Below are 27,082 nucleotides of genomic sequence, written 5' to 3'. Positions count from 1 at the left end.
GCTTCCTTTCTGGCCCTGCACCTTGCTACCAAATGGAAGACCATGATCAACCTAAGAAGAAGGAAGGGCTCATTTAGATAATGGCATATGGCTCAAGACCTTCTGATTGTTGTTACAGGAGAGAGGGTATGGATTTGAGGTCAGGACCGTGTTGGTAAAGTAATTGAGATGCTAAAGCAACTGATAATGTATCTGGTGAAGATGCAGCCAGGAATCATTGGAAAGAACAAATCTGCTTTAATTTCAACGGACATAAAACCATTAAAAGCAGAGGCTGAATACCCTATACACCTACAGAACCACATATGCTTTGTCTGTATGGCATGCAAGAAACAATACTTTTCGCTGTATACTAATACATATGACAATAATAAATCAAATCAAAAACATATGAGCAAAACCAGGAACCCTAACCCCCCCCCCCCACACACACACAAACTGACCTCAGAGTAACAAGATTCCCATCAAGGAACTCCACATTTGTTCAGGATGACTGGAGAAACCACCAAAGAGACTTTGGGATGATGTGTAGGAGAATGTGTGTGTATACTTGTATGGAGATAAAGGCACGGGGAGAAAGACTTGGGGGAGGGGATATTTAGCATAAAGAGCTAAGTCTAATGATAAATACTGAGAATGTGTGTAAAGCACTATATCATAGTGATGTCACTCACTGAGAGAAGATGTGTGTGAAATATCTCAAGAGATGTGCTTTGGTTTTGTTTAACCTTTTTACATGGTTAGCATGTAAATAAATGTTATTGAACGAAGGATCATTGCCTCTTCTGGAGTAAGGAGCCAACAAATCCTGAAAAAACCCACATTAGCAGAATTTCTGTGGTGAAAACTCTCCTTGTATTAATGATGACTGTTCACACCAAGTGCAATACTTGTCAAACATGCAAGAAGTTAATCGTTCCCAGTGTTGCCAGTTATCCAACTGCAGACATCTACAGACACCTGTAATATGAAGTGGTGGATCAGGTACATATCCATCAAAATTCTACATTGTGCAACATCTATTTGAAACAATACCTATTTTATACAGAGCTGGAGCTGATCCATATAGTGAGGATTCACTCTAACAAAGCTCCACTAAACAAACCTACCACCAGCATAAACAAATTATATTGGTGTTTGTTGTTGTTGAGTTTGACAGTTTTGCTGGATTATTAAAAACAAAGAAATAACAAGAAAACTAGAAAGTGTAGATTGCTTCAAATTATTTATGTTTTATTCAATATACACTGTTTCTGTCTTATTAACAAGTTCAAAGAGATCTTCAGTTTCATGCAATGACTGTGTGAAGTTTTGCATTTGTGCTTTTGTCTTTCTGAACTCATCCATCAAAAGAATGACTAGTTGTGTGCCTTTCATACTTCATGAGAAACTTCCTCAACTTCTCCCGGACTTAGGTGTCACCGATTCACTAATGAAACATAACCTCGGGGCTCCCCAGTTTTAGATTTGAGCGGGTAACACCCCCAAGATGCAGTCTAAAATCCCTCTTGGAACTTCCCAGGTAAGCATTTACCCAGCAACTGCCCAGAAGTGCCAACTTCCTGTGGACAATTGTGCTCTCCTGGGAACCATCCACATATGGAATTTAAATTGCTAACCTCAGATGATTCTGACTGTGTTACATAGTTATTCGGAAAAAGTTAGAATTAAAACCTAATTTCTGGGTAACTGTGGTAAACACTCAGACCTCCTGTCCCCACTCCCTGACTAACAAATCCCATTCACTTAGCTTAGACACTCTCCTTCTCCCTGGCCTTCCAATTTCAGTTGGACCTTTAAACTTGCATAATGGCAGCAAGTGCCATAATGGCGTGTCCTCCTTCACTTGAATGCTCTCAGACTTTGATACTGGTCTGAATCGGAAGGTTGGGTGAGACAGGCATGGAAGAAATTTGGCAGTGTTAAGTGGATACGGAGGGGTATTCTGATGCTCATTACCACTCCAAGGAAGTCATGGCTCAATACCCTCATCACTCCTACTTGCTCATACAGGGACTTCATTTTCTATTATTCAATTTCTTGTAATTTTTCTCTGAAATTCCCTGTGTAGCATAGTGCTCTTTATCAGATGTCTTAGTAGGCTACAAGAACGTACATCATACTGGATTTGCTCTGCAACGGATTATCTTTTAGTTAGCCTTGGTTTGAATTCTATTCATGTAACTGTGTTTATCAGGGTAGATACTCCTTCAGTGTTTGTTATAGTAGGGCTGGTATTCTTTGAAAAATACCTGGTATAGCTGTTGAAATTGTTAAAAACAGGGGTTTAATGTAAACAGGATTTTTTTGTAAAGAATTTATATATTATTTATCATATCAGATCATATTAATTCAGTATCTTGCAATAAACTAAAGACCATATATAAGGGATTGCAAATGCTGCTGATTTCTGCTTGTTCATGGAATATTGACAAATCCAATTATCAATCTGTTGTTGCTTGTTCTGAATCTCAAATGAAGTTTGCTATATGCAGAGCCAGTTATTTCAGTTATTCCAGTTGTGGAATACTTTTCACTGTTTACTAATACATGTGACAATAATAAATCAAATCAAATTGATACAGATATGCTTCTGGCGTTTATTAAATCTTTTCTTTATATCAAATTTCAGCTGACGTGTTTGTCACGAAAACAACGTCTGGTTGTCTACACACAGCTCAGGCACTGTAACCCATTAGTTTACCTTCAACAGTTTATAGCATCAACATGCCAGGATTACTGCTCCTGTTTGCTGTCAAGTGATCCCGTTGCTAGAAAGTGTGCGCAGATGTTCATCGGGACGGAATTAGACTCAGTTATGACATCCCACAACTGACTAACTTGCTCATCTGTCTTGGCTCACAAATCAAAATTGGTCATTTGGACAAGATACTGGAAGACAGCCATCATCCGTGGAACTGTACCCTAAACATCAGTCACCTACTTTCAGTAAAGGGAAAAGGGCTTTGGGGAGAAACACATCCTACATTCCCCTTTCTTTTTAAAATCAATACTTTGCTAGCTAGTTTTTGAAATGTGCTTTCTTTCATTGTTTACTAAGATCAATTCTTGGTTTCCTTGTCATTGATTGAGATTCTACGTAATGAGAGTTGAGAGTATAGATACTGCAAGCCAGAAGAGGGAGCACTTGAGCTATACTTATAATGTTCCTTAGGAAAAATTCTTTCTGCACAAATATGTAATGGAATTTTAATTTTAGAAGAATTTGACATTTGTATAGCAGCTCTTACTCTCAATATGATATCTTGTTTTTATTTCTTCAAAACTAAACACATGCAAGATTCCGTTCAACTCCAAACTAATAAAATTTCACCCAAAGAATACAACTTTGAATAGATAAAACTAGAGGCACATGTAAACCAGCAGTCCAAGAATAATGTATACTACAGCACTTCTATACAACAGACATTCCCAATTATGTTCAACCACTATACACTTAGGTCAGTCATCAACCTTACCAAGGTCTGGGATAACTAGAGGGAGTATTATGTCAATAATTATATTCCATTTTATGTTAAATTTGTACACAGAATCAATCACTTAATTTGAATTTTGCATAAAAATAGGATATAAACAAATTCCACTGTATTAGATTATTCAAACAATATTGCTTATTTATTATTCTTCATCAGATCGGTCATGATAGAAGTGTCCACTTGGGTCTATTCAAAGTAGTTTGTCAACATAATCAACTTTTGCCCCACTCTCCGATGTTTTCCTCTCCCGGTTGGTCAGTCATTGCTGTCAGTTATGGTTCACTTCTCATCCGCAGAAGCAAGTGATGGTTGACAGCAATGACTGAGCAGCCAGAAGCAGAATACTTCCGTGGGCAGGACAGAAATTGATTAATAGGTTCACACTATCTTTCACCTCAAAAGTATTTTGCAATCAGGTCCAAACTCTGAAGTTGGCCAAAGTCCATCTTTTGAAGATCTCTGAAGTATCTGACGTTCTTCTAACAGTAACATTAGCTTAGTTTACTTGGCAGCAGTCACACCTCTGAGATTGTTGTGCTTTCGAGTTCCACACTTGGACTTGAGTGAATGTTCTAGGCTGAAATTCAGTGCGGTACCAAAGGATTGCTGTGCTTCAGATGAGAAATGAAACTAACATGTTTACCTGTTCAGGTGGATGTTGTAAGTCCTATGATACTGGTTGAAGTGCTGGGAATTCTCTCAACTAACACACCAAAAAACTGTTCATTCACCTCACTGGTAGTGCTTAGAATCATAGAATCTACAGTGCAGAAGGAGGTTATTTGCCACCTATGCAACATGACTGTTGGATTTAGCTGGATCCATTAAAACCACAATTCCTTGTATCTTTCTAAAAAGGAAAATGTTATTTTATTTTCTTAACCTAAAATATTCTACTTAGAATCATAACATTTTACAACAATGAAAAATACTAAAAGCAAATTACTGTGGATGCTGGAATCGGAATCCAAAAGAGAAAATGCTGGAAAATCTCAGCAGGTCTGGCAGCATCTGTAAGGAGAGAAAAGAGCTGACGTTTTGAGTCCAGATGACCCTTTGTCAAAGCCAGCAATGAAAAAGGCTACATGGTTTTGTTAAATTAATCACAATATAGTTATAATGTTATGATTATCTTAGAATCCCGACAGTGCAAAAGGAGGCCATTCAGCCCATTGTGACTGCAGTGACCACAATCCCACCCAGACCCTATCCCTGTAACCCCCACATATTTACATTGCTAATCCCCCTGACACTAAGGGACAATCAATCTAACCTGCACATCTTTGGACTGAGGAAACCAGAGCACCTGGGGAAACCCACGCAGATATAGGGAGAAGGTGCAGACTCCACTCAGATAATGACCTAAGACCAGTATTTAACCTGGGTCCCTGGCACTGTGAGACAGCAGTGCTAATCGCTGTGCCACTCTAATGCATTAATTATGTACGCATTATTTTTCTTACTGATTAACATCAACGTAGTAGCATCATGGTACTCTACCAGAAGTGCTGATTTCTCTGTGGGTGAGTGAGTGAAACCATGGCTGCAAGCTCTGACCATTTCACATATCATGGTGAAATAATCAAAGTTACTTTTAGTTTTCAGTACAGCTCATTTTTACTGTTTTCAAGGCAAGGTGTTTTGTAAGTTGAAATTTTATATGAATTTGATTTGATTCAATTTGAAATTGAATCTCAAGAATTTTAGCATCTTTGGGGAACATTTCATTTAAGCATAGATCTGATTTTGTGTGGTTGTGATCATGGAAATCCTTGAATTTTTTCATTTGAACATCGAGCTGTTCTGGATTCTCATCTAGAGTCTATTTCTCAGCATCAGTGACGCCCAGTTTTGAATACTTCCACTTGAAAATTCTCAGCCTGTTTGTATGATCTTTCCCGTATTTTTTTAAATTCTTCTTTAGGATGCAGGCACTGCTGATTAGGCCAGTATTTATTACCCATCGCTAATTGCCCTTGAGAAAGTGGTGGTGAGCTATCTTATTGAACCACTGCAGTCCATAGAATGTAGGCATACTCACAATGCTGTTCGGTAGAGGGTTCCAGCATTTTGAATCAGTGACAGCGAAGGAACAGCCATATAGTTCCAAAACAGAATGATGTGTGGCTTTGCCGGGGGGCCTTTTGGTGATGGTGTTCCAATGGATCTGCTACCCTTGTCCTTCTAGGACGAGGTTGTGGAAATCATGGGTTTGGAAGATGCTCTTGAAGCCTTGTTGAGTTACAGTGTATATTTCAGATGGTGAACACTGCAACAATGGTGGAGGGAGTAGATGTTTAAGTGGATGGATAGGGTGCCAATCGTGTGAGCTGCTTTGTCCTGGATGGTGTCAAGCTTTTTGAGTGTCATTGAAGTTGCAAGTGATGGGTATAGCATCACAATTCTGACTTGTACTTTGCAAATGGTGGAAAGGAGGTGAGTTACCTGTTTCAGAATTCCCAGCTTCTGACCTGCTCTTGTAGCCACAGCATTAATATGGTTAGACAAGTTCAGTTTCTGGTCAACAGTAACCCCCTGTGTGTTGATTATGTAGGGTTTAGTGATGGCAGTGCCATTGAATATCAAGGGAAAATGGTTACATTCTCTCTTGTTAAAAATGCTCATTGCCTGGCACTGATGTTGTGTGAATGTTACTTGACACTTAGCTCCAGTCTGAATGTTAGCTCTTTAACTACTCTTACCACTTGCCCCTGAATCCTTCAAATCCTCCAATCATTATTGCTTGGAGAACATCCATTCCTCCCTGCCTCCACCTCATTGGTGCTGACCATGCCTTCAAATGCCTCTACCCATGTATTGGCAACTTCTCCCTATATCCCTCAACCTCATCAACTCCCAGTCCTCCTTTAAAATGTTCCATTAAACCAAGTTTTTGATCAGCTATGCTAATATATTTTCAATGCGTCATCCATTTCTGTGTGCACTTTAAGAATTTTTCAAATTTTTGTGTCCTTGTACGTTAACAGTACCTTTATAGTTTTCGCTAACTGACGTCAATTGTCTACCCTTCAATAAATGGATCTTTCAAGTAAAGCTGCTGGGTTATAAAATTAAAGGTTGTTAGTCTGAGCAGTCACATGCTGTAACCATTTTGCCTGTGACATGCATTAATTCATATTGGATCATGGCTTGAAATCTACACTTTTTTGCAGCCCATGTTACTTGCAAAGGGGATTAGTTAAGTAGTGTGGGATAACCAAAATACAACTGATACCAATGGGTGGACAATGCAATAGTTATAATTGGAATGCTATTTGTCACTCCTGGAGTTGAGGACATACTTTTTTTATAACTCAGCATAGGGTATATCCAAAGCTCAGGAACATTAAACGTAACGTAAGTTGCATATATAAAACAACTTGTGATGCCATTCATTAGTTTGATTTTGAGAACTTCTGAAGGTAGGTATGTTTTACAGTTTCAAGTGGATTTAACATAAGGAACCATTCAAGAAATTGAAATTTCTAACATGTCATAACATATTTAGTCTGGATGGACTTAGGTACTGGAACTAATGAATCATTAAATGATATTTTTAAATATATATTTTCTTCAATATAGTATAAGACCACACACAGTTTTTAGGCACATTATTTCTGAGTTATTCAATGTATCATACATAGACTTAATGAAAAGGTAAGACGTAATGAGAACAAAAATGTGCTGATGTGCATTCTAACCAAGATTATACGAAATTCATTATATGAAGTTCAATATGTTGAATTAAGTAATTACACTTGTATGGTGTATATTAGTTCACAAATCCAAGTCTGACACTGGTCATTGAGAGAGCGATCTGTTAATCGTTTCCCATGAAAAACGGGTGGTTGTAGATTAAAGGGTTATTGTGACTCGTCATCTGTATGTCTCGAACTTAGTTTTACAATGTGCAGTACTTAATTCAGAGATGCAGACACTTCTCCCAATGAGGGAATATACCTAAATGTACCTGTATTAAACACTTTTATTCATATCTAATGCAATAGTTTGTTTTTCAGCTGTGCTGCGTAGGCATGTTTTTATTTGTTCATGGTATGCAGGCATTACTCATTTATTTAGTGCCCGTTTTAAGAGTTAACCACAGTGCTAGGGGGTTGAGCTATGAGGAGAGGCTGAATAAACTAGGCTTGTACTCGTTAGAGTTTAGAAGAATGAGGGGAGATCTCATTGAGATGTATAAGATGATGAATGGGATGGATAGGTTAGAGGTGGAGAGACTCTTCCTGCTCAAAAAAGACAGTAGGACTAGGGGGCACAGCCTCAAGATAAAGGGGGGGTGGTTTAGAACGGAGTTGAGGAGGAACTTCTTCACTCAAAGGGTGGTGAATCTCTGGAATTCTGTTGAAGTGGTGGAGGCTGCCTCGCTAAATATTTTTAAGACGCGGGTTGATGGGTTTTTGATAAGAGAGGGGATTAAGGGTTATGGGGAGAGGGCGGGAAAGTGGAACTGAGCCACGACAGATCAGCCATGATCTTATTGAATGGCGGGGCAGGCTCGAAGGGCTAGATGGCCTACTCCTGCTCCTATTTCTTATGTTCTTATGCTATGGATCTGGATTCATATATAAGCCAGTTAATGATGACAGATTCCCTTTCCTAAAGGACATTAGTGAACCAGATGGGTTTTTATGGCGATTGACTGGATTCGTGGTGATCGTTAGACTTCTAATTCCAGATTTTTATTCAATTTAAATTTCATCATCTACCTTGGTGGAATTTGCCAGGTCCCTGAGCATTATTCGATTAGTGGGTCCAGTGACAACACCACTATGCCACTGCTTACCCTTAAAATCAATTTAAGATTATCAGTTGGGTTTGCAGTGTGGCTCACTAACACGTGCTAGAAGCTGTATAAACACAGGTCTCTGTCCTTTGAAGGCAGAAGGAACATGTCCTTGCTTTACACGTTTTTCAACTAAACAAAAGCTTGGCGGATAGCCATTCCCTGTTTCACACTCCGTGGAAATGCTTTGACAAATCAGTGTCAACCTGTCTGGAATTAATTTGAATAAGAGGTTGGCTGTTAACTGTTCATTGTTGCATTCTCCAAGGCAACACCTCTACCAATCAAAGTCCACTTGCCAGCCAATCATTACTCCCTTCCCATGCAGTGAGGTGAGAGTGACGGCTCTTGACATCAAGGCCACAGTTGACCAAGTGTGGCGTCAAGGAGCCCTAGCAAAATTGGAATCAGTGGGTATCAGGGTGCAAACTTTCCATTGGTTGGAATCATATCTGGCACATAGGAAGATGGCTTATGGTTGTGTGCGTCAGTCATCTCAGCCCCAGGACATCTCTGCAAGAGTCCCCTAGGACAGTGTCCTAGGTCCAATCACCTTCAACTGCTTCCCTCCATCATAAGGTCAGAGGTGGGGATGTTCACGGATGCTCAGCACTCTTCGCGACTTCTCAGATACTGAAGCAGTCCATGATCAAATGCAACAAGATCTGGACAATTTCCAGGCTTGGGCTGACAAGTCGCAAGTAATATTTGCGCAAATGCCAGGCAATGACCATCACCAATAAGAGTCACCGTAACCACCGCCCTTGACATTCAATGGTGTAAAGACAGTAGGAAGTCTCTCAGCACCAGGTTAAAGTCCAACAGGTTTATTTGGTAGCAAAAGTCACTAGCTATCGGAGTGCTGCACCTTCATCAGGTAGATGGGAATTCTGTTCACAAACAGAGCATATAAAGACACAAACTCAGTTTACAATATAATGGTTGGAATACAAGTCTTTACAGGTAATCAAGTCTTAAAGGTACAGACAATGTGAGTCATTGATTAGAAACTCAACTGAACTTGCCATTTGAACACAATGGCTACAAGGGCAGATTAGAGGCTAGGAATATTTCGACAAGTAACTTGCCTCTTGACTTCCCAAAGCCTGTCCATCGATATCTAAAGTGCAAGTTAGGAGTGTGATGGAACATTCCCCACATGCCTGGATAGGTGCAGCTCCAGGACCACTCAAGAAGCTTGACATCATCCAGGACACAGTGACCTGCTTGATTGATAACACATCCACTCCCTCTACCACCAACCCTCAGCAGCATCAGTGTGTACTATCTTCAAGATACATTGCAGAAATTCAGCAAAGATCCTTAGACAGCATCCTCCAAGCTTACGACTACTTCCATTCTGAAGGATAAGGGCAGCAGATACATGCGAATCCCACCACCTGCAAGTTCCCGTCCAAGCCACTCATCATCCTGACTTGGAAATATAGTGGCCTTTCTTCGCAATCACTGGGTCAAAATCCTGGATTTTCCATTCTAACGGCATTGTGGGTCAACCCACAGCACGTGGACTGTAATGTTTCAAGAAGGTGGTTCACCACCAGCTTCTCAAGGGCAACTAGAGATGGGCAATAAATGCTGGCCAGCCAGCGACACTCTTGTCCCATGAATGAACAAAAAAAATTGTTCTTTTTACAGTTGGTATTGTTGTGAACTGTCCTGATGAGTGCAAGACAAAGAACTTTTACAGTGTGTCTTTTTCAATACTTTTGAACTGTACTAATTGTTAAAATGTAGGAAATTTGCCAGTCAATTTGTGCACAGCAAGCTCACACAAATAGCAATATTCTGGGGGGGGTCACCATTGTCCAGAAACTTAACTGGTCCAACCATATAAATAGTGTTGCCAAAAGGGTGGCATGGTAGCACAGTGGTTAGTACTGCTGCTTTACAGCTCCAAGGACCTGGATTCGATTCCTGGCTTGGGTCACTGGTAGTGTGGAGCTTGCACATTCTCCTTGTGCCTGCGTGGGTTTCCTCCGGGTGCTCCGGTTTCCTTCCACAGTCCAAAGATGTGCGGGTTAGGTTGATTGGCCATGCTAAAAATTGCCCCTTAGTGTCCTGAGATGCCTAGGTTAGAGGGATTATGGGGTAAACATGTAGGGATGTGGGGGTAGGGCCTGGTTGGGATTGTGGTTGGTGCTGACTCGATGGGCCAAATGGCCTCTTTCTGCATTGTAGGGTTTCTATGAAAAGAGCAGGTCAGAGGTTGTGAATTCTATGGTGACTAACTCACCTCCTCACTCCTCAAAAACTGACCACCATCTATAAGTCAAAAGTGTGATGGAATATTCTGCACATGTCTAGATGAGTGTAGTTCCAACAACACTTGAAGTTCAACATGGTCCAGTATAAATGCGGCCTTTTTGATTGGTACCTCATCCACCACCTTAAGCAGTCAATCCCTCCACTTCCAGCAGATAGTGGCAGCATCTACCGTCTACGGGGTGTAATACAGCAACTGCTAAGTATTCTTTGACAACACCTTCTAGATTCATGACTTTTACTATCTGGAACAGTGCTTGTCAAACTTTTTCCTACTGTGACCGCATTTTAATGTTTGAAAATTGATGTGATTCCAGATTGAAAATGGGGGTGTAGAATGAAGAATTTGTTGGGGAGGGGTGGGGAATTGTTGAGCAAAGGCTAATTGTTTTGTCCATGATATATTGTAAGTGTGTGTGTCACAGTGCATGTGTGTGCATACATGTGCGTGTGTCAGTGTGTGTGTCACAGTGCGTGTATGTGTGTGTGTGTTGCAGTGTGTGTGTCACAGTGCCCGTATCTGTATGTGTGTGTCACAGTGTGTGTGTGTGTGTGTGTGTGTGTGTCACTGCGTGTGTCACAGTGTGTGTGTGCATGTGTCTCAGTGTATGTGCGTGTGTCATTGTGTGTGTGTGTGTGTGTGTGTGTGTGTGAGACTGTGGGTGCATGTGCATTCTATAAGTGTGTGTTCAAAGTACCTTCTCCATTGCGAACATGTCCAAAAAAGTAATTGATTAGCCAATGGAGCGCTGAACTAAATAGGCACTGAAGGAACAGCCAATCAGAACAGTAAAAAGCTGTCCCATTGATGAATGATGTGGGGCCTGGGGGGAAATGATTCACATCCTGGCTAGATTCCATGCTCACCAGTCACCACTGAGCTCAACACCCCAAATGATCAGTGATCTGCATAAGAGCCCCTGACCTTGAAGGACAAGATGTAGAGATGCCGGTGTTGGACTGGCGTAAACACAGTAGGAAATCTCACAACACCAGGTTAAAGTCCAACAGGTTTATTTGATAGTAAACCCATCACTCAACAATCACCAGGCACGACTGTTCCCTTCCTGTTGGCGAACACTTCAGCGGTCATGGGCATTCGGCCTCTGATTTTCGGGTGAGCGTTCTCCAAGGCGGCCTTCACGGCATACGACAGCGCAGAGCCGCTTGAGCAAAGACTGATAGCCAAGTTCCGCACACATGAGGATGGTCTCAACCGGGATCTTGGGTTCATGTCGCACTATCTGTAACCCCCATGACTTGCCTGGGCTTGTAAAATCTCACTTACTGTCCTGCCTGGAGACAATACACATCTCTTTAACCTAATGCTCTCTCCACTCACGTTGTCTGCATCTTTAAGACTTGAATAGCAGGTTAGCTATAACGACTCGCATTCTAATCAGTATTCTGTAAACTGTGTGTGCTGTTATATGCTCTGTCAGAGACCAGAACTCTCCACTCACCTGACAAAGGGGCAAATCCTGAAAGCTTGTGGGTTTACTATCAAATAAACCTGTTGGACTTTAACCTAGTGTTATGAGACTTCTTCAAGGACAAGGGCAGATGCATGGGAATGCTATCATCTGCAAGTTCCCCTCCAAATCACACACTTCCTGACTTGGAACTATATTGCTGTTTATTCATTATTACTGGGTCAAAATCCTGGAACTCCTTCCCTAACATTAACGTAAGTATACCTACGTCACATGGTTTGCTGTGGTTCAAGTAGGTGGCTCACCACCACCTTATCAAGGGCAGTTAGAGACAGGCAACAAGTGTTGGCCTTACCAGAAGCAGTCATAATCTCATGAAGATATAAAAGGGCACATTACAGAATAAGCTATCTATTAGATTAGGAAAATAAATTCATTATAGATTTTCATCTTTGCAGTTGCAATTGTAAAAGTGAGTAAATTGTTATTAACTATGTGTTGTGATTTCTAAACTGGGACAGTAGCTCTGTAATTCTGCTTATTTGGATCTGGTTTTGGTTATTATTGCTACATACAATATGTACATTATACAAAATGGTTGTGGTTTCTGTAAGACCTCTGACAATGTGGCAGCTAAAATCCTGGAAGTTGATAATAGTGTCAAAGGGCACAGGGGTGCTGAGCAATGCATTCATTTATACTGTGCTCCATTATACTGCAAAAACATTGGGTAGTGGGAAACTAAGGAGGAGATAAGAGGTAGTGGAAAGATGTCTAAGAGCTGTGAGTGATGTTGAACAGAGCTAGTGTGGACAAAAAGTGAAAAGAACTTTGCTTTGTGAATTAATAGACTAAAATATAAATGTGGGAATAGTTCAAATTGGATTACTAAATATGCTGAATAAGATTCCCTTTTTAGACTGGTTTTAATTATATGGTGTAGCTCAAGATCATAAAGTGCATTTGTGATGTTTTCTGATTAGAATTGAAGCAATGACAAATAGTTAAAGAAACTTTCATAATTCTCAAACGTACATTCCCTTGAGAAATAAAAATTCTACTGACAGTGATCCAACAGTGGCTAACCAGAGAAAGTAAAGATGATAATAGATTAAAAGAGGCTTACAGTGTTGTAAGCCTGAAGAAACATTTAAAGTTTATTTATTAGTCACAAGTAGGCTTACATTAACATCGCAATGAAGTTACTGTGAAAATCCCTTAATTGCCACAGTCCAGCACCCATTTGGGTACACTGAGGGAGAACTTAGCATGGTGGTCAATGCATCTAACTAGCATGTCTTTTAGACTGTGGGAGGAAACTGGACCACCTGGAGGAAATCCACGCAGACACGGGAGGACATGCAAATTCCACACAGACAGTGACCTAAGCTGAGTCGAAGGGTCATCTAGACTCGAAACATCAGCTCTTTTCTCTCCTTACAAATGCTACCAGACCTGCTGAGATTTTCCAGCGTTTTCTCTTTTGGAATCTCAGGGCAAGGTCACAGCACCCAGTGAGGTTAGGCCATCTTCGGTGTCCATTCCTAAGGGGCACAAATCCTCTTTCAAGATATGGGGAAGACACAAACATAATGTCATTTTCTGTTGTTCTGGCTGAGTATCTCTTGATGGGTTTTGGGTCATAATGACTGTCACACATTGTTGAAGTTGAGCACTTCTGTTTGCTACTCAAGACAGGTCTGGGCTGATCCCTGTTGGCTTTTGACCTGTGGTAACCTTGGCCTGTCTGCATTTCACCAGGTCTTGCTTCCAGAAACTTTTAGGCTATGTTAATTTAGAATGTCCAGTTTTATGTTGGGCCTCATTGTTTATGTTGTTGGCCACCTAACTTACATTATAAACGGTCCTGCACCTTCATTTACTGTCTCCTTCCCCTTCAAATCTGCAGTTATCATTCTTTTGCTCACAAAGTACTGCACTATCTCCTACTTCCCTTTCCTATCTAAAGACCAACGAGGTCTTGGAGAGCTGCCCTTTTCCTAACTCCATGCTGTTGTCTCCCAAATTCATGCCCATCTTTCCTGGTAGTTCAAGTTTGAGTCCCTCCAAACATTTTTTCCACCTTGCCACAATACTGAAACAACTCTTAGAAAAATCAAAAGTGGCAATCTCTGTGACAGTAACTAGGGCAAAACAAACCTCCTCTTCTTGACCTGCCTGCAGCTGTTGACATGATTGATCACACTATCCTCCTTAAACACCTCTCCCCTATCATCCAGTGATGTGGCACTGCTCGTCTGATTCCATTATTACCCCTGGAATTATGGCCAGAAAATCACATATAGTGGCTCTAACATAGTCTGTTCCCTATCCATCAAATTGATGAGGTTGAGGTGAAACAAGACTGTTTGCAACTTTGATGATGATCTTCTATCACCAAAATTCTACCTCCATGATGTGCCCAGAGGTCATCCAAACTCTGCCCTTTTCCTAACTCCTCATTTTCAAATCCTTCCATGGCCTTGCCCCTCCCTTTCCTTGTAACCTCCTTCAGTCCTACAACTCTTTGAGACCTCTGCACTCTTCCAAATCTGGCCTTTTGCACATTCTTCCATTGGCAGCTGTTCTTTCAGCTACCCATCAGCTAGCTAAACACTGGAATTTTCTCCCTGAACCTCTCCATCTCGCTGGTTCCTTCAAACTTTATCAAGCTTTTGGTCATGTGTACATACATTGAACAGAGCTTACTGGAACAACTCAGCAGGCCCAGCGGCATCTATAGGGAGAGAAAACAGTTTGCATTTTGAATCTGTCTGACTCTTTATTCTGATGACATTTTTGTTCTTTCTAATACCTCAAAATAATTGCCATTGCAACATTTTATGCTCTGTGGGAGTGGTGAATATTCTGTGGGGCAAGTACCATCATTGGAAACATTTTAAAAGCAGGTTGTTTTTCACATAATTTCCGAGAATATGATCCAGACCTGGCTTAGTTCATGCTGCATGTGGGAAATACCATCTATCCAAGAATGCTCTACAAGCTAGGTAATTTTCTTTTTAACTGCTGAACAGTCCATAGCATGGCTAATAAGATCTGCTTATGTTTATCTACCCATGCAGATGGACTTGACAGCTGTCTGAGGGATACTTTCTAACATTTACATGGAGAGTATGGAATATAACTGAAATGTGAGCTACAACTAGCCTGGCTTGCTTACTACAGCATAATAGCTACATTCTGCACCAGCTTAACTGAATCCAGTTAATTCTTGCTGCCCCTGAGGTAGCTCCCAAGTTAGGTTTTCTAAAGATTTCATTTTAAACTGGCCCTGGTGCAAGTTAAATATCAGGAAGTTAGGATTAGGGAGGGAAGCTTGGACAGTTTACAGGACTATGGGTTTAGGGAATGCATATGTTACACAAAGGACTTCTGGAATAAGCCATGGAATGGTTACAGCACAGAAGGAGATCATGTGTCCCATTGTCTTCATGCCAGCAAGAGCAACTCAGTTAGTCCTACTCCCCTGCCTTTTCCCTATAACCCTACAACCTTTCTCTTCAGATAATTATCCAATTTATTTTTGAAAGCTACAAATGAGTCTGCCTCCATCACGCTGTCAGGCAGTGACTGCATGCCAGATCCTAACTGGCTATGTAAAAACAAAATTGTCTCATATCTCCTTTGGCGTTTTTACCATTCATTTTAAATTGTTCTCTGATTTTTCGACTGTACCACCAATGGGAGCAGTATCTCCCTATCTACAATGTCTAGATCCCTCATGATTGTGAACACCTCTAACAAATCTCTCTTCCCTAAGGAAAGCAATTCCAGCTTCTCCAACCTATCTATGTACCTGAAATTTCTCATTTCTACAGCCATTCTCATATATCTTTTCTGCTCCCTCTGTAATATCTTTGCATTCTTCCTAAAGTGTGGTGCCTAAAATTGGGCACACAACTCCAGCTGAGGCCAAACCAGTGTTTTATAAGAATTCACTATAACTTCCTTGCTTTTGTGCTCCATGGCTTAGATTTTCAATGAGTCAGGATGATTTAGTAGCCCATTAAAAATGGCAGCCAGGCCCAATTCCATCATTGCCAACTCCATTCCCAAGGTTTCCAAGTTTCAACAGGACATTTGAAGAATTCAAGTCAAAAACCTATACTCTGCATTCCTGACCTGACCTAGTTCATTGTGGAGATAGGCATTTCATTGAATGGCAGTTTACGGCACATCAAAGGAAGTTGTGACTATAGTGAGGGGGCTTTCTAAAATGTACGTTCAAAATCTCTACTGTAAATTTCACAATGTTTACTTATACAAAGTTAGGAGATTTCTGGGGTTTGCAGCTTATATTATTGACACTTTAAAGATTCTGGATTGTAGGCACTTTAATTGCGCTGTATTAAAAGTTAGTTTTTTTGAGAAGCTGGAAAGTTATCAGTGAACCATTGTTCTTTTTAAAGCTTCATTTAACACATCCTACTGTCATTATAGCCATGCACCATTATTTCTGTACAGTGATAAATGGGCACAGATGTGCCATAACCTGGCATGGGGGACATGAGAGGCCATGGATGTTGGGTGGTGGGGCATAACTTGTCACGGATGGGTAGTGTGTGTGACATGAGGACTAGAGGCCTTATTTTTTACTTGGACAAGATACTGCATTAGGCCTTTTAAACAACCCACTGCAACGGACAGCCCCTTTGGTTACTTTTGACCTCTTTCTTGGGTCATCACACTCGCCTTTAGGCAATGAATATCCCATTTTTGTGGGCACTTTCTCATGAGGCGTGTGAGCCAAACCAGGAATTTTCCTGACTCCCACTACCAGCCTCAGCGATGAGGGTAAAGCCTACAATCCTGAAATCTTATTAACCACATTCCGATCCTGCTTTAATTATTTCTGCACATTTACCTCCCATCCCTCTGCTGTTACACCCAACATCTCAACTGCCTCCTCTTTCTTTATGGCTTTGGCAGCGTTTTATTTCTTGCTAAAATATTTCAACCATGTCCTCTTCCTCCATGCATAAACCCTATCATTGGTCTCTTTTTGCCCTGTTCCTTTTACTACCCATTTACTATTTAAATTCCTATAGAAGACTTTTGAATTCCTTTTTGTATTAGCTGCCAGTCTGTGCTCAGATCGTTTTATGAATTAATTCAAGGGATGTGGGCTTCATGGTTAGATCAGCATTTATTGCCCTTCTTTAATTGCTGTTGAGAAAGTGGTGAGCTGTCATCTTGAACTACCACAATCCACGTAGCCTAGGTACACCCATAGAGCTGTTAAGGAGTGAGTGCCAAAATATTGACTCCATGACAGTGAAGGAATGGTGATAAATTTCCAAGTAGAGGGGGTGAATGTTTGTGGAAAGAATGCCAATTAAGCAGGCTGCTTCATCTTGGATGATGTTGTGCTTTTTGAGTGTTGTTGGAGCTGCACCGATACAGGCAAGGGGAGATTATTCTATCACACTCCTGATTTGTGCCTTGTAGATTGTAGACAGTGGTGAGTTACTTGATGCAGGATTCCCACCTGCTGACCTGCTCTTGTAGCGAAACTATTCATGTAGCTAGTCCAGTTCAGCTTCTGGTCACAGTAACCCTCAGGATGGTGTTAGTGGAGGATACAGCAATGGGTAATAGAACATAGAACATTACAGCGCAGAACAGGCCCTTCGGCCCACGATGTTGCGCCGACCAATTAAAAAGCCAATGACCTTCTAACCTAAACCAATCCCTTTCCATCCATAAACCTATCCACGGATCTCTTAAACGCCCCCAAACTAGGCGCATCTACAACTGCAGCAGGCAGGGCATTCCATTCCCCCACCACTCTCTGGGTAAAGAACCTACCTCTGACATCCGTCCTATAACTACCACCCCTTAATTTAAAGCTATGCCCCCTCGTGCTAGCTTTTTCCATCCGAAGAAAAAGGCTATTACTGTCCACCCTATCTAAACCTCGAATCGTCTGATATGTTTCAATAAGGTCCCCTCTTAGCCGCCTTCTTTCTAACGAGAACAACCTCAAATCCCTCAGTCTCTCCTCATAGGACCTCCCCTCCATACCAGGCAACATCCTGGTAAACCTCCTCTGCACCCTCTCCAAAGCCTCCACATCCTTCCTATAATGTGGGGACCAGAACTGTACACAGTACTCCAAGTGCGGCCATACCAGAGTTTTGTACAGTTGCAACTTGACGCTGCGGCTCCTGAATTCAATTCTCCTACCAATAAACGCCAAGACACCGTATGCCTTCCTAACAACCTTATCTACTTGATTCCCAACTTTCAGGGATCTATGTACACATACACCTAGATCCCTCTGTTCATCCACACTATTCGGAGTCCTGCCGTTAGCCCTATACTCTACACATCTGTTATTCCTGCCAAAGTGAATTACCTCACACTTTTCCGCGTTAAACTCCATCCACCACCTCTCGGCCCAGCTCTGCAACTTGTCCAAGTCTCTCTGTAAACTATGACACCCTTCCTCACTATCTACCACACCTCCGACTTTGGTGTCGTCAGCAAATTTACTAATCCACCCAACTATACCTTCATCCAGATCATTTATAAAAATTACAAACAGCAGTGGCTCCAAAACAGATCCCTGAGGCACACCACTTGTGACTGAACTCCATGACGAATACTTACCATCAACCACCACCCTCTGTCTTGCCATTAAATGTCAAGAAGCTATGGTTAGATTCTGTTTTGTTGGAGATAGTCACTGCACGGCACTTATGTGGCGCAAATGTTACTTACCACTTGTCAGCCCGATCCTGGATATTGTCCAGATCTTGCTGCATTTGGACATGAATTGTTTCAGTATCTGAGGATTCAAGAATTATGCTGAACATTGTGCAATCATCGGCAAACATCTCCACTTCTAACCTGGAAGGAAGGCATTGATGAGGAAGCTGAAGGTGGTTGGGTCTTGAACAATTGGCTTTTTGCTGCTTTTATTTCTTTTCTCTCTTCCACTTTGAGCTTTCTATAATCGGTATGGCATAGTTAGCACTTGCATTATCAACCTAATGTATGTCATATGTACCCATTTTCTGCTTTATTCAACTTTCTATCTTTCATCATTCAGAAAATTTGGTTTTGTTTGTTCTATCTTATTCCAAAATGGATTTGGGTACCTCGATTGTACCCAAAGTACCCAGCTGGCGGGGGAGATCTTCAGCTTCTCTTTACAACAGTATGAGGTCCCTATCTGCTTCAGGAAAGCGACCATAATCTCAGTACCAAAGAAAAGCCAAGCAGCATGTCTTAATACTATTGTCCGGTGGCTCTGACATCCATCATTATGAAGTGCTTCAAAAGACTACTCATGGCAAAAATCAATTCTGGCCTCCCGGACTCCTGGATCCACTACAGTTTGCCTACTGCTACAATAGGTCCACAGTAGACACCATCTCCCTGGCCTTGAAACACCAAGTTAACAAAGACAACTGTGTCAGATTTCTATTTATTAACTACAGCTCAGCCTTCAACAACATTATTCCTACGAAACTCATCTCCAAACTCCGTGACTTGGGGCTCGGCTTCTCTCTCTGCAACTGGATCCTGAACTTCTTGCATTAAGTTGATCTTTCTCTACACCCTAGCTATGACTACACTCTGCATTCTCTCCTTTCCTTCTCTATGAACGGTATGCTTGGTCTATAGAGCATACAAGAAACAATACTTTTCACTGTATACTAACTAATACATGACAATAGTAATAAATCAAATCAAAAGTATTTCCTTTTAAATGCGATCTATTGTTATATTAATTTTGCCTGCCAAGCTTTAATTTGAATTTACCTGAGTCAGATCCATTCGCGTTTCATTGAAATTGGCTCATTCCCAATTAATTATTCGTGTCTGGGTTGCTCTTCACCTTTCTCGTTGGAGCAGAAACATAGTGATGTAGAAAACTCTCAGAAACTCTTCATCCCCTCTACTTTTTACAATATTAGAAATAAATTCTATATTATGTAATTACAGTTTCCCATTTTAACTCTAGTTTTTTTCCGATCCATGAATTCCTTGCAATTTTGTTCCTCTGTATGTTTCTCACCAGTTGGTGGCCTATAGAATACACCAGTAGTATAATGGTACTGTTTATTGTTTCTTAACTCTTACCAAATAGATTCTGACCTTGATCCCTCCAGGACATCCTCTTTTACAGGGAAAGACTATTGATGGATAGTCTAAATAAGCCCATGAGAGAGTTTGATGTATTTCTGTAGAGAGAATGGGTTATAGGATTTGGTAGGAAGGAAGAAGCCTTGGTGGACCTGGCAGATGATTTTTTTTCCTCTGCTTTCAGAATCTTTCATTTTGAGTTGGTTGTTGACAATTTTTATTTCCAAGGTACTCAAAGTGCAAACCTTTACTAAAAAAATCCACTCTGACCGGGACATAATCAAAAGTTACTGACACGTAATTATTTTTACATTGTTGAGAGTGGTAATATTTTGCTCTGCAGCTAAGATCCAATACAGGTACATTCAAAGAGATTCATTTACATCCTGTTGTCCTTAAATTATTGTAAAGAACAGTTAAAGAGTGCTGTTCTAAAAGATCATACAAAAATTTTGCAGCACAAAGGGAAGTACCAACTTAGTCGTAAACAATGCCACTGTGATCATTATGGACAAAAGGTTTGAAGCAGCTTTGAAATGTGAGATACAACAATTTAAGATTGAATTTCAGTGGATGAAAGTAATTGAATACAGTGGCATTGTGTTTTATTCTTGTGTCAGAAAACACCAAGTCCTTCGGCTGCATTTGTGCCAACTTACAACAAATTGCATTACAAAATGAATAAATTAGTATCTAACATCTATGGCGTTAACTGAATCTTTAAACCGTACTTTGTATATTTTATATGAAAGAGAAAAATAAATGCATTCAAAGTTTTGCCAAAGTTTTCTGATGGATGTAGCTAATGTAGAAATGTTAAACTGTTTGGAATTAAATCTGCCTTCAGTACACACTTGTGAACTGAGACCCCTCTAAAACAAACATATGTCTTGATTTAATCTAGATGATGACCATCCTAGGCCTAATGTTGAAAACATCATAGCAGTGGCAAAAAAAAATCTGATACTAATTTCTTCTATCTTGAAGGCATGTGCCTTGCAACAATCAGTAACTTTCCCTTTTGTTTTGCAGTGTGGGAACTTTGCAGTTCTGGTGGATCTTCATATTTTGCCTCGAGGAACGAGTAAAGACACCAGCTGGTTTACCGAACACCACAAGGAGGTACAACAAATCTACTTTCTACTTCAAAAAAAAAGCAGCTAGCCGCAGGGAAAGAACAGAACTACAATAATGTATTTATATCTAGGGCATTGTTAGGAAGGTGGTATTATGAGTTACACCTGAATTCTCAACAATTCTTGTGATATTTGAAGCCTGTGATGTGTTTTATTTCATTGGATCCCTCAATGCTTCCTTTTTTATTGATTTTAATATTTTGGCAAACTATAAAATTAACTTACAGGATCTAGCACATCTGATTTAGCCAATAAGATTATTTATATGTGGGTAGATCAATTATTTAGTGAACTATAGTGGCATTAAAAACTTTGGCCCAAATTTTGTAAGAGACATTAGGTGCTTGGTCTGTTTAACCAATTTGTGCACATTTTGGCCGTAGAGTTTTCCCTGCAAGTTTGCTGGAAATGCGAACAGATAGCAGCAAGCACAACAGGGCATCTAGGATCTTGGTAAACAACAGGATAAAGAAATGATCTCCTTAACCAACAAGATTTAAGGATTGAGAAATAAACCATAGAAGGACTGAGCGCAGGATGAGCTAGATTGGGTGAATTCAGATGCAGAAAGAGAAATAGAGGGAAATAATGTTTGGATTAAAGGAGTCAAAGGCAAAGTAAGAAAATATGTAAAAAAAATAAAATTTGGCATTTTAAAATATGCCCCAGAACAAATTATCACCAGAGGATGAATACAACACTTCTTTAATTGTTTGTTTTCTTAGCAACAGAGGTTGATTGGAGTCATTAACAATGATCAGGCTATTGTTTCCTCCAAGCTTTATTTTTTCTAAGCCCTCTACGGGCATTAAATACTGGCCTAACCAATGATGCCCACATCCCAAGAATTAAGAAAAAGTTGCCCACACAATTATCTGGAATATGCTACAGAGGCAGCAAACATGCTGTGCACAAGCAATGCATCCTTCAATGTGTGCGCATGTGTGGCCACATGGTAATCTTAACAACATCAAACAGGCTGCCCAGAGCAAAGAAATATTAGAGGGAATGTTAGTCCATTGTTAATTGCAAGATTTGGCTGATTGAGCACTTAATATGCTAATTCAATAATGTCATAACATTCAGATGGAGGTTGAGCATGAAATGCCATACTCACAAAACTAAGGACAGAACAATGCAATTTGACAACAGCTTGTGGTTCCCAATTCACAAGCTACCTCTTTCTACACTTTGCTGGTCAATTTGGGTGTTAAAAATTGCATAGTGTTTAGACATTGTTATTATTTTTCAGAAAGATCTGGCTCCTTTTTAACCTAACTTTATAGCAATTGAATTGGCAAGTATATTATGAATACTTGGGTTTCATAGTGTAAGGAGTATCCTTGTGGTGCAATGGGTAGCATCCCTGCTTCTGAGCCAGAAACTCTGGGTTCGAGTCCCACTCCAGGATTTGATGACCAATTTATATTATGCGGCCAAACAGGTTGAGTATCAATGGCAAGCGTTAAGAGTAGGAAAGGCTCCGTGCCTAATGTGGAGTGGCATCCCTTCAAGCTATAAGCCTCTGAGACAGGCTAAGGACCTGTTTCAGGAAAACAATTGCTTTGGGAACAGGTGATAGTCTGCCTTGTGGACCACTGGGTGCTGAAAGTGAAACAACAACTGTGGTATAATGGTTATGTTACTGGAATAGTAATCACCCTGACAGTTTGAATTCAGTTTTACAATTTCTTATAAAAACTCATCTTGTGGAGTCTGAGTGCACTCCAGTCCCTCACCAATGTGATTCACTCTTAACTACCAGCTGAATACCTATACAATTCACTCTGATCTACCATCTGAAGTGGCCCAGCAAACCACTTTGTTGAAACAGACAGCTACCAGAAGTTCAAGGAAAGTCAGCGTCACCTCAGAGCAACTAGGGATGGATAATGAATTTGTTTTTTTTTTAGCCAGCCAGCTCCCATGAATGAATAATATAAATAATTCCCTTCAGTCTGGCCAGTCATTCTGCTGAAGCTTTGTTGTGTATTCATTATTGCATTTGTCTTACAAGTACAAAATTACATTGTGATCAGTCATGCTGACCCTTACATGAACCCTGTTTAGTGATGTGGAGTTGATACCTTGCACCAGGGTATTGTGGTAAATCTTTTAAAATTATAACAGTTATTTCAAAGCTTCAGCTCCAGTGTGAAACATTCCACCTCCCAATTTCATGGCCGTGGTTCTTCTTGTACCAATCGTAGAATCTGGTGTATAGTCGTATATCTCAATATTGTTTATTCAGGCCATTAAGCCTGGAAATATGATTGATTGCACCACTTCAATCTCAATCTTGTTCGCCATAGACTTGAGAATCTGTGTATTTGCAGTGTGTGCCTATATATAGAAATTCTGAGTCTGACTTTACTTACAATCAAGCAACTAGTGACTACTTTCCTGTGGAGTGGAGAGGGAAGGTAAGCCCTTTGGCATTGAAGTAGCAGCGAGATTATACACCTTTGACAAAAACAGGATAATGAAGTCCAAAGTTAAGACTTCGGAACTTAGCAGATCGTAGGGCCGGTTGAAATGGCAGAAATAGGGAGTGTAAAGTATTTAAACATGAGGTCGAGAATTTTGTATTTGATGTGTTTGGTGACTGGAAGCAAATGTAGATCAGCGCTGATAGGTATGATAAATGATTGGGATTGGTGTGAAATAATATTCAATCATTTTGGATAAGCTGAGATTTATAAAGTGTGGGGCGTGTGGAAGCCACCCAATGAGCATTGGAATAGTCGAGCCTGAAAGGGTCAAAGGCATGAATATGAATCTGGTGTCTACAAAAGATGTTGCAAAAGGGCAGCATGTGATTGAAGAAGTGGGAACCAAGGACAGATTTTTGGAGACTTGGGGTAATAGTGCATGGTGGAAACTGAATTCACCAAGTTATTTGCTCAGACTATGATCAGAATAAGTGTCAAACAAAGCGCGGGAAATCCCACGGTGCTGCACAGCGAGGAAAGGCATTTAAGTTGGATGATATAGATGGGTATGTCAAAGGTTGGACGCATGATGTGGAGATGTCAGTGTTGCACTGGGGTGGGCACAGTAAGATGTCTCACAGTACCAGGTTAAAGTCCAACAGATTTATTTGGAGTTTTCGGAGTACTGCTCCTTGAAGTGAACCATAGAAACCCTACAGTGCAGAAAGAGGCCATTTGGCCCATCGAATCTGCACCAACCACAACCCCACTAAGGCCCTACCCCCCATATCCCTACATATTTTACCCGCTAATTCCTCTAACCTATGCATCTCAGGTTACAAGGGCCAATCAACCTAACCCGCACATCTTTGGACTGTGGGAGGAAACTGGGGCACCTGGGGGAATCCCATGCAGACATGAGGAGAATGTGCAAACTCCACACAGACAGTGACCCAAGCTGGGAATCGAACCTAGGCCTCTGGAGCTGTGAAGCAGCAGTGCTAACCACTGTGCTACCTTCTTAAAGGTTGTAGAGATCAGGAGGGGATAACGTGCCAGTCACACAGGGTGTTATTTAAGATTTTGATCAGGATTGTTTTGGTGCAATGACTGTAACAGAGATTTAAACAAAGTGTTGCAATAAATTTGGTCTTAACATTGGTAGGAGGCATATATTAATATTATGAGAATAAATGCAGATTTTTTTTGAGTATGATGGTTCCTACACAGTTTGAACCATGATAAGTTATTTCTGTAAGACACCTCATTGAAGATGTAAACTTGGAATAATATTCTAATTTGCTCAGTTACCTTTCGCGTAAGAAGTAAATTTTGTAGAGAATTTTCTTATGTGGTATTAATTTATGATTATTTCCCCACCTTATGAGACTGAATCATTTGGGTCAGATTGTCCACAGTCTGTGGATGCATTTGGTTTAATCTGGCATCGAGAGAATATCATGAAGGCATCTTTATTCATGTTATTTGGACTGGGTTCTCCATTTGAACGGCTACTGATTAGTAGGTAAGCAGACTTGTTGGTTTCAGTCAGTTCCCACAGAACCTGAAAGAGGTTACCGCAAGCTCTCTGAAAGCAGTTGCCATTGGTCTTTCTGAATAGTCCTGCAAAACCTGAAGGTCAGTCTTTCTAGGCATTGACTGATCATGCAAACCCCCTATTTGGAGAGGGGTGGTGCGTTGTAGGCTCAAGGTGGAACTTTATTGCATTGAATCCTCCTTGGATATTGATACTGTCCTGTCCTCTAGCATCTGCCTAGGCCCCCTCTGACTGGTCTTCAACGCGTCCATATGAATTTGATGCTCCACCAGCTCTGAACCTAGAGGCTGACTTCAGTTGAGCCTCTTCTCCCCGATCTAAGATTCCACTTTTTGCTGTAACTCCTTTGGTGGCCTTAGTCAACGTGTCTCATCCAGTGAGAAACCTTAATTAGAGCTGTAGACATCACCCCTCCAATTCCTTGTTGGATTTCTCTGGACTGGTGAGTGTGAGAGAAAAGGTCAGTAATACTTTGTGTGAGGATAAAGCTGGTTGGACAGAGGTGGAAGACCAATTTCTTCTTTCTCTATCTCTACCAGCGTTTCTTGCTTAATATGTTTACAGGAAGAGAAAGTGAGGAGATGCTATAATGATGTGTGGGTATCATTTCAGTTTCTCTATAGCTTTTGAAAGTACCTATTCATGTTTCTTGCTAACGTGCTTGTGCTCCCAAAACATTATGCACGCAAGTTTCAGATAGTTTAAAGCTCACAAACCTGCAACTGCTGCTCATCCTGCTTTGCCTGCTGTCTTACAGTCACACAGTTCCTCGGGACCTTTTTAAGGCTTCTTTCACACGGACATATGGACACTGCTGGACAGCAAACGACTTTCTGGTCCTTCCAGCCTAGCCCTCAAAATCACAACACTTTGTGTATCTCAATATATACGTTCTCCACCTTGGCTATCTTCTGGGAGAGGGGAAAACACAAATAAAAACCTAGGCTAATTTCGTGGAAGAATCTGGGAAATGGCTTATGCACTAACACTCTCCTGCTCCTAGCCCAGGTAATCAAAACTAGACCAGGAGATCACTCTGGCTCTGAGAATTCTATGTAGTATCTTTTGTGTTCAGAGAAAGGGTGCAAGTGTAGTCTGGGCCAGTCATGATCGGATTACAGGATTAAAAAATTCAAATTATAGGATTCAATGCTTGAAGTGTAGATTTTCAATTGTAAAGGCGACCACCACCATGGCTTGAAATTTTCAATGACAGTGGGCTACTATCTGTTAAGGGAACAGAGAAGAAGAACATTTAGTGCAGATTTTTATTAGAGTGTTTTGATTCTTAGGGCAGAACTTTCAGGCAAGTGCTCTGCTCAGTTGGGATTGGGGAGCCCAGATCTCTAGGGGCCTTCAGATTTGAGGTGTCCTACCCTCCTCTTCCTGTCTAACTTGGAGAATTGTTTCTTTTTCAGTTTCCCAACTGCTCTGACCCACATTTACGAGTCTAAAATTTGAGGCTGGGTGGGAAAAGGCCCTTAAGTGGCCTTAGGGCCTTAATAGGACAAAAGGGAGGGGGGGGGGGCGGGAGTTTCCACCCAAGGCCCTGCCTGCCCCATCGTGAAACTGTATCTGTGTCGGGGCGGGCAGTGTCTCAGAGGATACACCGTGAGACAAAAACTACATTTTTAGGCTGCAGGTGAAACAGGATACGAGAAGGGTTCAGACTGCAATCCATGAACATTGAGAGTGTAATGAATGAAGGAGTGCTACACAAATAACAATTCTGCAAAGAAAGGTTAAAGAGCAGATAATTTACGTTGGCTACTCTGGTGACAACGTTAACTTCACCTTGCATTGCCAAGGAACCCTGATGGCTAA

At 40.9% G+C, this 27,082-nt stretch overlaps 1 protein-coding gene across 1 annotated transcript in view; it reads left to right on the top strand.

Moving 5' to 3' along the window:
• Positions 1 to 27,082, top strand: part of slx4ip (SLX4 interacting protein) — a 114,224-nt gene that overhangs the window by 13,983 nt on the left and 73,159 nt on the right. Inside the window, 1 exon segment of the mRNA XM_080199722.1 lies at positions 21,165 to 21,254. Within this exon segment, the coding sequence (XP_080055848.1) occupies positions 21,165 to 21,254 (90 nt within the window).

This window comes from Carcharhinus amblyrhynchos, chromosome 12 (assembly GCF_965287045.1).
Source record: "Carcharhinus amblyrhynchos chromosome 12, sCarAmb.v2.hapA, whole genome shotgun sequence".
Taxonomy (NCBI): domain Eukaryota; kingdom Metazoa; phylum Chordata; class Chondrichthyes; order Carcharhiniformes; family Carcharhinidae; genus Carcharhinus; species Carcharhinus amblyrhynchos.
Note: the sequence above shows the minus strand (reverse complement) of the source record. Positions and strands in the feature narration are given on the sequence as shown.